This window comes from Tupaia chinensis, unplaced genomic scaffold (genome assembly GCF_000334495.1).
Source record: "Tupaia chinensis unplaced genomic scaffold, TupChi_1.0 Scaffold144171_2, whole genome shotgun sequence".
Taxonomy (NCBI): Eukaryota; Metazoa; Chordata; class Mammalia; order Scandentia; family Tupaiidae; genus Tupaia; species Tupaia belangeri.
In genome coordinates, this window is record NW_006204028.1 from 472,753 (window position 1) to 484,564 (window position 11,812).

Consider the following 11,812-nt stretch of genomic DNA (forward strand, 5'->3'; position numbering starts at 1 on the left):
GAGGTCTCCAGGTTCAAGCCAGCAGCCTCTCCATATGGCCTTCCATGCAGAGCATTGCATTTTACCATTGTCCCACGGTCTGGCCCCAAGTCTAAAATTCCAATGAGTGTGTTTCCACTACTGTTTGTCCTCCCTCTTGCTGTGCCCAACCCCCCATACTTGCTGTGTTACCCAGGGGGTGCTCAGGGTGTACTTGGAGGTGGAGAAACTCAAGGCCTTTCTGACCCTCAATTTTCCTCTTATTTATTCTGAGTCTCGTGTGACCCCTTCTGTCTGTTGCTGGCGCCTGGATCCTGGTGGCTTCTTTTTTACAAAAAATAATAATTATTATTTTTGTTGTTGTTATTTTTAAATTTGCTATAGGGCATGCATGCTAACCAGAGAGAGAGAGCGAGAGAGAGAAAGTGAGAAAGCAAACCAGCAAGTCTGGGACTCCGACTACGATCGGCCATGTGGAAGCCCAGTACTGTGACCACTATGCCACCTCCTGATCCCTTCTGGTGGCTTCCATCCACAGGGAAGGCTGTTACCTTGGAGATCCTCACACCTTCATTCTTATCTGTTCTTGCCGCAGATGGCTCAGCGGAAGATCCGAGACATCCTGGCTCAGGTTAAGCAGCAGCACCAGAAGGGACAGAGTAACCAGGCCCAGGCACGGAGGAAGTGACCAGCCCCTCCCTGTTCCGTCAACTCCAGGACAACAGGCGGCAATCGAGAGCGCGCTGTCCCCGGCAGGCCTGAGAATGAGTGGGAATCAGGGGCCTCTGGGCCGGGTGATAGATCAGGTTTGCCCACTTGCTTGAGAAAGATGTTCCAGTGAGGAACCCTGATCTCTCGGCCCCAAACACCCAACGTGGCCCACCCCTCGGGGAGGTGCCATTGAAATTCTAGCTCAGGGTGCTTTTAAACGTGGATTGTTGAAGGAAGCTCTCTGGGCCCCAGCAAGAGGGTGACTCAGACCCTAGTGGGGAGAGAAATAAAATTTCCTTCAGGTTTTTAAAACATGCAGAGGGGTGTTTTAATCAGCCTCAAAGGATGGTTTGTTTCTTGACCCTAAAAGTTTTTTCTAACCTTCTTCCCCTTACTTGGTGAATTGATTGAAATACCTCCATTTTCATGCCCTGACACCACCTCTTCCTGTATTCACACAAATTGTGTTATTTTTACTGCTACCAGAAAAAAATGAGAACTAACGCATTGCTGTGCTTATACGTAATTTGACTCGAGGGAGAAGACCCGTCAGTATCTAGTTTAATTTCAGTCCTTCCCCAACCAACCAATAGCTATAGCAAGGAGTAAAGAAGGGGAGAAAAGTGGAGAAAGATGATGAAAAGAGTAATCCACGTTTAAAAGGAGTGCCCTCGTGGCTGATCTATTCCAGATTGCCATCTCGAAAAATTGGCACAATTGAAATTTGTCCCACTCCGTTGGGGCTTCCCCACTAAGAATCCCCACATTCAGGTCCCTCTGACCATGTGGTCCCACATCATGTCCAGGTGCACATGGGGGTACTGAATGCTTATCAGGGTAGGGGCTGACCACTGTCCCTGATTCCCATCATTCTCAGGCGAATTTTATATTTTTTTAAAGTCTATTTTAATGATTGGATGTGAGCACTGGGAAGGGGATGCTAAGTCCCCTTGATAAAGTCTCAGTTTCGTGGAGGACTTGAGTGGCCCCAAGGCTGCCATGGTGCCCTCGCCCCAGGCCATGTGCTCTCATGAGGGCTGGTTCCCAGAGGCAGGGATTGTGGGGCACGTCCCACCACAGCACTGTTTCCTTAGTGGTGGTGGGACTCGGCACCCAACCCCCAGCCTCCCAATAAAGCAAAAGTCCGTCATCTGGCAAATTCAGTAAATTGGAGAATATTTGCTTCTTCTAAAAATATTCCTAGAGGAATATTTAACTGATGGCTCCTGCCTCCATGAACCACTATTGGCATGATACAAGGTGTGTCTAAAGAACAAAATTCAGAATACCAGCAGCATGTTATGCACAAAGGGGTAAATAAGCTTAATTTATTAGTTTGCCAGGCTCAATAAGATCCCGTTGGAAATTTAGCCCTTGTGGAGGACAGCAACCGTCAGTTAAATGAGGTTAGGCCTCGCCTCCTAATATACTGATTGTCAATGCATATTCGCCAGGTGATGCACTTTAGCTACCCTGGACAATACTATCAAGTGTGCTGGGAAGGGAGGGAGCCTCTGTGTGTGTGGCACAGCCCACGCTCGGAGTTCTCCTCCTTCCGACATTGCAACAACAACAGTGACAACAAGCCAACCATGACATGTGGGCGGAGTCAGGCAATGCTGTGTGCGAAGTAAACTACCTCAAGGTATGAAGTTACCTCAGCAATTATTTTCCTTTTTGTTCCCTCCCCAATCCCATTTTTTTTTTCTTTTTTCTTTAAACATTTTTTTGATCTTTTTTTTTTTTCTTTGCGGCTTGCTGATATTTTATATAAAAAAGAAAAGCAAAGCAAAAGAGAAGCTGATAGTCTCGAATATTTTATTTTTTTAATGAAAAGAAAAAAAAATGAGAAAGTTATGTTTCATAATTTCTTACAACATGAGCCAGTAAAAACCCTTTAGGAACTTTCTATGGAGAACAGGCCCCGTGGGAAAAGTGGCAGGGGTTGGCCAAGAGGGGAGGTCCCGTTTTGAGAGAGCTCTTGCCTGGCTCTGATCTCTGGCTTCTAGAGCCCTACGCTGCTGGCTCAGGCTGGGCTGTCCTACCCGATAGGATTCAAAGGCCTAGCAGAGTTGTGGGCCCCAAGTGGCAAAGCGTTCAGCAGCCAACTGGCCCATGCTCCCCTCTTTCCTGTGGGTTACAGCAATCCGGCCGGTTTTTCCCACCAGTGGCGCTGTTGAGATATTTTAAAATATTGCCTCCGTTTTATCGAGGAGAGAAATAATAACTAAAAAGTATACCCTTAAAAAAAAAAAACTATATTTCTCTGTCTGAAAGTATGGGAGCCAAGATTCTTTTCATGGAAGAAAGACAAGGCCACCCTCTCACCCTGAGAGGTCCACCTTTTTTTTTTTTTTTTTTTTTTTCTTTGCTTTTTCTCTTTTTTTGGTCATGGCAGTGCTTTCCATTTTTGTTTTTGTTTTTGGTTATTTCATTTCAATCCCATCTGCTGTTCTTCGTAGTCTGTTTCCATAAACCACAGGGCAAACATACTCATAACTGCTCCCCTGTCTCCCCGTCTTCTTTAGATTGATCTGATTGGTTCTAAGCGTGGACCCAGACGTAAAGAATTCTTGATTTAGGGTGATGGGTGGCAAGGAGGCGTAGGAGACTTGGGAACATGATTGGCACGAGTTCCTGCCTTACAGCGTTCTCATCGCTTTCTACCCATGGCATTCCTTCGCAGCCCCTGAACTGTCCAGCCCAAAGAGAAGAGAAGCAGGGAAGCACGGAGGGCTCATTTCAGGCCAGTAGAACGAAGCTTCCCACCTGCCCCAGCCACAAAAAGGGTCTCCCACCTTTTCATCTCTGGCTCTGTATGCTTTATCCCCAAATGAAGCAGACAACATTCAGACTTCGGCCACTTAGTGATTTAAGGTGAATTTCCAGCAGCAAGCATGCTTTGATACCTGGTTCAAACCATCATCAGGAAAGGAAGAAAAAAAAAATCCCACAGTACCTGAAATGTGATTGTTGCAGTGTTCAGTTTCCTTGGGGGCCTCTCCCTTCACACCTGGAGCCCAAGCCCTTTTCCTTTAGGTGATTTGGCTCCTGGGAGCGGCTAGGAACTGTGGCAAGGGACAAGGAAACTTGACTTAACTGGATTAGGCAAGGCTCCATTCATCGAGATATTTGCCCAGCAGGAAGATTGTGAAAGTTAGACTACCAGAAAGCAGAATGGTTTGGTGGTTAAGGTTTAGCAGGATGGAGGACCGGCCTCATGGGTCCTCCTGTGGCCCGGAGGCGAGGCCTCAGGGTGGTGTCTTGCCCTCCTGCTCAGCACCTCCATTTCTCCATCCTCGATGAGATCTTGAAAAGCACTTGGGAGATGTGGATTGATTGAAGAAAAGCGACTTTTTATAAAAAAAAACCGCTTTTGTGCGCTAAGATATATATGTGTGTGTGTGCTACATATATATATTTTTAAGAAAGGACCATCTCTTTAGGATATATTTTTAAATTGTTTGAAACACATTCAAAAAAAAAAAAAAAAACCAAAATGGTTTGATTAGCAGGATGGAGGACCGGCCTCATGGGTCCTCCTGTGGCCCGGAGGCGAGGCCTCAGGGTGGTGTCTTGCCCTCCTGCTCAGCACCTCCATTTCTCCATCCTCGATGAGATCTTGAAAAGCACTTGGGAGATGTGGATTGATTGAAGAAAAGCGACTTTTTATAAAAAAAAACCGCTTTTGTGCGCTAAGATATATATGTGTGTGTGTGCTACATATATATATTTTTAAGAAAGGACCATCTCTTTAGGATTATTTTTTAAATTGTTTGAAACACATTCAAAAAAAAAAAAAAACCAAAATGGTTTGATTCACTGACTTAACTTGGAAGCTGCATCTGTCAGTTACACCCCAATGGCTTTAATCCCCTCGAGGGTCTGGTTGCCTTTTGCAGTGGGGGTTTTGGACTCAGCTCCTCCGAGGGGGTCTGGGTAGGAGAGAGCCATTTTTAAGGACAGGGAGTTTTTATCACCCTCTCACTCTTTTCTCCCTCCACCCAGTCCTTACCAATCGTTTTTCCTTTTCCTTGAGCTCTCCACTTCTGGGGGCAGTTGGGAGCTATCCTCTTATTTATGCCTCACTATTGGCAGAAAAGACCCCATGTAAAACCCAGAGAGCACTGGGGGGACGCTCCAGATGCTTCTATGTGTCCGTTTTCCTCTGTGCCAAAGACAGACAGAGGCTGAGAGAGGCCATTTCTGAATCGCAGCGATAGCCATCTTGCCCGATCCCTGGGCTCTCTGAGGCAGGGGGGGTTCCTGGAAACAGTGTGAGCTAAAGACAGGTCCTTACCCTTTGGAGGCTCCTCCAGGGGACCTGGGAGTGGTCCTTGCCCAGGGGTAGGGAGCTGAAAAAGGGGTCGTTGGCTCCTGGTTGCACTTTGGGGAAGGAGGGGAAATTGGGGGCTCCAGATAGTTCAGCTCCTCCTTGCGGGACTGCTCTGGGTCCCCTGTCCCACTGCAGAGATGGCGCCGCAGGAGTTCCCTTCAGGCCTGGCAGATGGGCAGTGAGGAGGGGCCTCAGTTAGCTCTCAAGGGTGCCTTCCCCTCCTCCCACCCCAGACATCCCCTCTGCCAAACTGGGAACCAGCAGTGCCAGTAACTACCTCACAGAGCCCCAGAGGGACGCTGGAGCCTTCCTGACTCAAAGCTGGCGCCTCTAGGCAACCCTTTCCTCCTCCCTCTCATGGGGGGTGGTGGGGGGCGTGGATCTCCCCTTCTCTTAACCATGAAGTGTTCATGGAGAGATCCCAGTGGCTTTGCCATTCAAACCGCGCAACTGTTGTGCCTGTTTGTGGAAAACCGATAGAAGGAAAACTGCACAGCCTGACACGGAATTGTAGGAAGATTAACGAGAACTCCTCATCGATGCCAGGGGACCTAAAAGCCATTTCCCTTCCAAATCCTCGAAGACCTAGATGCAGAGCATTTCTTTTGTATTCAGACTTGGAGTACCACCAGCTGGAAACTTCAGTTTCTTTCCTTTGGATGCATAGGCATCTCTCTAGGGGTACAGGACAGGGAGGAGGCCTCGTGACTGAAGGTGGATTCGGAGGGTGGGCACGACCCCGGGCTCGGCCCCTCGGCCCTTGTACCTCCTCGGGGCACAGTCTAATGGCGCTAGTACCTGGCGCCTTGGTATGGTTGAATCCGGACTGACGAGACAAAAGAACTTTTTTTTTTCTGAAATGAAATAGCAGGAAGCTCCTCGGGAGCGCGTGCTTGGCGTGGGCAAAGGTGCTGGGCGCTACGAGTATGTGGATTAACTACCTCAATCCTTACAGCAAGATGGCAGCGAGGGCGGGGACTCAGGAGTGTGAATCCCAGCCAGGAGAAGTGAGTCAAGGCTTGTGCCACTGAAAGGTTTGTCCTCGGGGAACAGGCAAGCCTGCCAGGATCCCCCCTCATGTCATTACGTCGGGAGGCCTGGCCATTAGGTCCCCCTTTCCGCCTTCCTTGCCCACGCTTCACCCCTTTTGCCTCCCGCTTGTCCCTCTCTCACCTGCTATAGCTTTGTTGGACCAGATGGTGAGGAAAGGAAATGCCTTCCCCGTCTACGCAGAGGGCTGGTTGGCAGGGAGAGCTCAGGCTTAGCCTGGAACTCACCACCCAGCTCCCGGGGAAGCTAGAGCGGAGACCTCTTCCCCAGGCTTTCTTTGCGATCCCCCACCTCCACTGGGCCCCCTTCTGCATCTTCAAGGGGACAGTTTGCTCTAGGAGGAGAAGGGGCGGAGCGAGATCCTTTGCCCTGGGAGAGTCCACAGGCCTGGTCCTCTGGACTCGCTCGGGCCATCTTGGTAGTCGGGGAGTTCCACTGGGCGATCCCAGCCCCTCCCCACCCTCTAATGGACCTCCTCATAGAAGTCCCATTTCACTTTTGTTTTATCTACCTCTTAGCAAAACAATAGAGATAAATTAGGTAGTGGCAATTCCACTTGCTTAGGTTAGGGGGGGAAAAAGATTTCTTTTTCCAAAGGAAAAAAGAAAATATTACCTTAAAAAAATACTTTCCAAAAAATTTTTAAAAATTAAAAAAACCAAAAAAAAAAAAAATTGAAAAAGAGGGAGACATATTCCAGTAACTACTGGATTGTTTTAATTTCCCAAACCTTTTCTTTTTTTCCCCCATAAAGAAGTTTCACTCTTTGGCGACTTTCTTCACTAAGATAACACGCTAGCTGATTCTAACAGGTGCAACGTTCACAGTCTGCTCCCTGCCTTGCCTCCGACCCCACCCAGTCCTGCCAGTGAGTCTTACCTGTGCCTCTCACCCCTTCCCCTCCAGCCAGGTGACTTCAGTTCCTCCCCTGGGAAACTGGGGCTTTGTGTGTATTGAAGGAGTGCTAAGCCTCCACTCACAGTTGCCCCTAGTGGGGCCCGGGGGGGGGGGCACTCCAGCCAGGTGACTTCAGTTCCTCCCCTGGGAAACTGGGGCTTTGTGTGTATTGAAGGAGTGCTAAGCCTCCACTCACAGTTGCCCCTTGTGGGGCCCGGGGGGGGGGGCACTCGTTACATTTCTGTGCACGTGCTACGTGAAGGCGTACTGAATGAATTTCAGCAGAGCTTGAGTCCGCATGAGGGATAAACAGCCTCTACCACCATTTAGAGTCTCCCCTTTCAATGGAATCTGGATCCTGGTCCCCAGAACCAGAATCAATCAGAAAAGCCCCATCCCCTAAGATACCATACTCAGGAGAGTGAAAAGTTTATTTTTTTTGAATGCAAAGTGGGGGAAGGGCTGGAGGGCTTCTGCTTGTGACAGCTTTTTAAAAATGAGTGCTACCTTGTTCTGTAATTACGGCAACTTGGCAAACCGTGCTTTCCTGGAAATCTGCCAGCCGTCACGCCTCTCATGTGGATTGTACCCTTCCTCCCACCCTGTAACCATTCTTCACCTTGTTTGGGGAGGTGCGGGCAGCTGGCTCAGACATTTGGAGTTCGTTCTTTCGATAGATGAGCACTCCAGTTTTCTTTCCCGTGAAGGTCGTTTCAGCCACAAACCACTTCATTCTGCTGTTTCAATTTCAAAATAAAAGGAAACTTATATTGAAAGTCGAGCTTGCGTTGTCTGTGTCTCAGGGTGGGTGTTTGGGTTTACAAGCTGAGATGCTTAGAGCTTAGGGGTCAGCCTCAGTGTGAGACCCCTAGTGCTCAGGGACGAGTCAACCAACGAAAAGGAGCATCTTCCTCACATTTACAGAACAGTGACAAGAGTGGCTGTAGTTGATTTACATTTTTGGTTTTGTTTTTGCTTTAGGTGCATGTTCTCACTGGTGAGAGACAGAAAGAAAGAAAGAGAAATCACTCCCCTCCCCAGGGGGGATGGCCATGTCGCAGTCCCGTCTCCATTTTCTTCCTGGATCTTAGGCATGCTCGCATACACAGCTGGCGTGATTTTCAAGCCACCAGGTCCAGAACTTGAACCGCCATCACCCATGTGGGGGTCTAGCAACGTGACCACTACGCCATCTGCTGGCCCAACGGATGGCTTTTAAATGATGCCTTTTAATTATCCTTGTCTGTTGAGGGAATTGGGTGCATGAAATAAGGGCTCCCCCATCAGAGGGTGCTGGGAAATTGATGAGGGTGTGTCATTCTTCCTGACATTCTCCCTCAGAAAAATCTAGGTAAATGACTTCTACTTTTGGCCTTCCTGTACGGGGACTTGCTCCAGAACTTGGTTGCGATTTTGACCCTGCTCTCGGAATTTCTTTCCCTTTTAAAGATGTCCTAGTTCGTTCTGCTGGTAACAGGAAACATATGTCTGGGTACGCAAAGAATGAAGGTTAGTTCAGTTCACTGTTGAGAGCGCCTCATCCAGTGAGGGTCTTTGGCTGCATCACACCACAGGGACAGGAAAGCATGCGTCATGTCCATGTCTCTCTGCCCGTCTCATTCCCTCTCGTACCCACCAAAGTCAGTCATGGGGCCCTCACCCGAATGACTTAATCCTAATCTTCCAAAGCCCCACTTTTCAACACCGTGTTCAGTTTACCTTCTTAATCCCATAACCAAATCTCAGTGTGAGCTTTTTGTTTTCTCAACATGAGTTTTAGGGAGATGTCGAAACCATAGCAAATGGCTAGATTGATGGAGGAGCCACCAGCAGGTGGCATGGTGATTGAGATACTGGACTCCCACATGGTTGAGCGCAGTTCGAGGCCTGGACCTGGCAGCTTTCTTTCTTTTTTTTGGAGAGATTTTCACTATAGGGCGCGTGCGCTCGCCAGCCAGACAGAGACATAGAGACAGAACGAGAAATCACCCCCTGGGGGGATGGTCACGCCACAATCCCTTCTCTCGGGATCTTGGGCACGCACGCACACGCGCCCGACGTGAGTTTAAAGCCACCGGGTCTGGGACGCGAACCACGGTCAACTATGTGGGAGTCCAGCGACATAGCCATTACGCTAACTGCTGGTTCCTGGCAGCTTGCTTTCTTACCCCTCCCTCTCCCTCTTTCTCTCTCGCACATATGCCCTCTAGCAAATTTTAAAAGAACAATAGATACAAATAAATAAATGATTCTTTAAAAAATAATAGTATGAAATAAAATTAATAAAAGACTTTTTTTTTTTTTTTTTTTTTACAGAGAAGACTTCTCAGGTCTTATGGTCATTGAGGCTTCACAGTGAAGGCGTTTCCTTTGCCTTTTAAACATCCATGGGTAGCAGCAGGGGAACAATAGCGTCTCTGCAGCCCTGACAGATTTATAATAGAGAACCTGAGTATCCAGATGAGGTAACCAGCCCAGGTCAGATTCACCAGTTTGTTTAACTGGCACCAACAAATTGTCAGGGACAATTAAATCCAGAGAAACTATTCAACTACTGGGTAACTAACTTTCTGGAATAGAAGCCTGGAATCAGACCAGGGTAAGTGCCTGTCAGCTTGAAGTAGAGAAAAAAAGAAATTGAAAGTCCAGGTTACAGGACAGTGTTGACCTAGCAGTTAACACCAGCGGGTCCCCCAAAGAGAAGACTGATGGTTTGCTCCTAAGGGAAATTCTGTCAGGCCAGGAGAGAGCCACACCACTGAAAGATCTTGGCTGTGCTAGGGAAGACACCTGTGGCCAGCTCTGGCATTTACTGTGGACAAACAAGAGGAGGACTAAGGATTTAGACCCACTTGCTGAGTCTGCTGTTTGGATTGGACTTGATCCAATGCTTCCGTGTTACCACACTCCCCAGACATTACCTCTGTGAAGAACAGGACTAAGGCAGAAGCTGAGGTTGCCTCTGTCCTGAGAAGAACCAGAGGCTGTATACCAATCAAAGTGTGCAGCCAAGGTTGTGACTTGCAGGTTTGCTAAGTGTCTCGGGTTCTTTTGGACATGGAGGCCCAAGTCCCTTTGGTTCCAGGAAGCACACATTGGCACAGCTAGAAATAACTGGATTCGGAAGTGACTCCTAGATTGGGCTTTGGACTGTTGTCTCTGAGTGAGCCCCTTGGGTCAATGCACACTCAAAGAGCTGGTCATTGATACTGGTTTGAACTGTAAGGGAGTTCCCAGTGGGAAGATGCCACAATTAGAGTGGTGGTGGAGGGATGAGTACACGATTAGGAGCCCATCAGGCTTCCCAGCTTATCCTTGTTACTGTGGACAATATAGGATGTTGGAGTTTGGAGGAGCAGAGGAGGAAAGAAGGCCACTACTGCTCAAAGTGAGGTTAGCGGTGGAAGGACTTAAGAAGTGATAGCACCTTATCATAGCCCTGGGTAACCAGTGACAAAAGCCAGTGGTACCTGCCATCTTGCTGTGTGAACTGTCACAAACTCAATGGGGCAAGTTCTGTGCGTGCTGATCCAGATACAATCCTAGAGCCATTGTGTAGACCGGAGAAGCCATGTATGTAGTGACTAATGCTACTAATGTCAATAACTCCTTTGACTAAAACCTGTGTCAAGCTCTTCTGAATCTTCACCTTGAGTAGGCCTGACCTTGGACTTCCTTGTCTGTCCTCGGTGACTCCAGTTTGAGCAAGAATCCTAAATCAATGTGGATAAAATTCCCCACCCTTGGTATCTCATCATTCTTTTTTATTTATTTATTTTTTTGATTTTCACTATAGGGCACGTGCGCTTGCCAGACAGACAGAGACATAGAGACAGAAAGCGAGAAATCACCCCCCGGGGGGATGGTCACACCACAATCCCTTCTCCATTCTCCTCTCGGGATCTTGGGCATGCATGCACACGAGCCCGGCGTGAGTTTTAAGCCACCGGGTCCAGGACGCGAACCGCAGTCAACTACGTGGGAGTCCAGCGACATAGCCATTACGCTAACTGCTGGTTCCCAGTATCTCATCATTCTGGATATCTTATCACCCCAGCCTGCTTGGCAATGCTCCTATGTAGTTGGTCCTTTGACCCCAGCCTGCCTTTGGCAATAATCCTACCAAATTAGTTTAGCTTGAAAACATTTATCTTTTTTTAAAAAGTTATTCGTTTAATTTTAATTTGCTGAGATAGAGAGCCAGAGGGAAAGTGTGTAAGCAAGCCTCTGGTCTAGGATTTGAACTGTGGTTGGCCATGTGGTAATATACAGTGCCTTAACCACCATCCCATCTGCTAGTTCCCCTGAAAACCTTTATGTTTTCTTTTTTGGAGAGATTTTTTGCTATAGGGTGTGTACGCTCACCAGAAAGACAGAAAGCGAGAAGTCATCCCCCAGGGGGGATGGCCACGTCGCAATCCCTTCTCCATTCTCCTCTTGAGATCTTGGGCATGCACGCACACACGCCCAGCATGAGTTTAAGCCACCAGGTCCAGGACCCAAACCACAGTCAACTATATGGGACTCCAATGACATAGCCATTACACCATCTGCTGGTCTCTAAAACCTTTATCTTTGATGTTTCTTCGTAGTCATTTTCCATCCGCTTACCCCCACCCTGATCATTGATCCTAAGTCTCCATTGTCCTTGGAGTTGAGTATGCTCGCCACTGCAAGATGCTGTGAACGTGAGGTCGAGACCTTGTTGCAGTGGTCCTTATACCTGCTCGGTAGCTACCTTGGAATAAAATCTTTTACCATCTTAAACAAGTATCATGTAAAACTCTTTTTCCTTTTAGAGGTTTTTGCCTTAGGGCATGTGCACTTGCTGGAGAGAGA

The 11,812-nt window shown here is 48.1% G+C and overlaps 1 protein-coding gene and 1 pseudogene across 1 annotated transcript in view; one reads left to right on the plus strand and one right to left on the minus strand.

The window, feature by feature from the left end:
- The window catches only part of IGF2BP1 (insulin like growth factor 2 mRNA binding protein 1), a 52,917-nt gene extending 51,552 nt beyond the window's left edge, over window positions 1-1,365 (plus strand). Inside the window, exon 15 of the mRNA XM_006166148.3 lies at window positions 575-1,365. Coding sequence (XP_006166210.1) covers window positions 575-667 — 93 coding nt within the window. The 3' untranslated portion in view covers window positions 668-1,365. The remainder of the gene's footprint in view (window positions 1-574) is intronic.
- A 5,860-nt stretch (window positions 1,366-7,225) lies between these two features.
- LOC106733595 (60S ribosomal protein L4-like) overlaps window positions 7,226-11,812 on the minus strand; it is a 19,288-nt pseudogene continuing 14,701 nt past the window's right edge.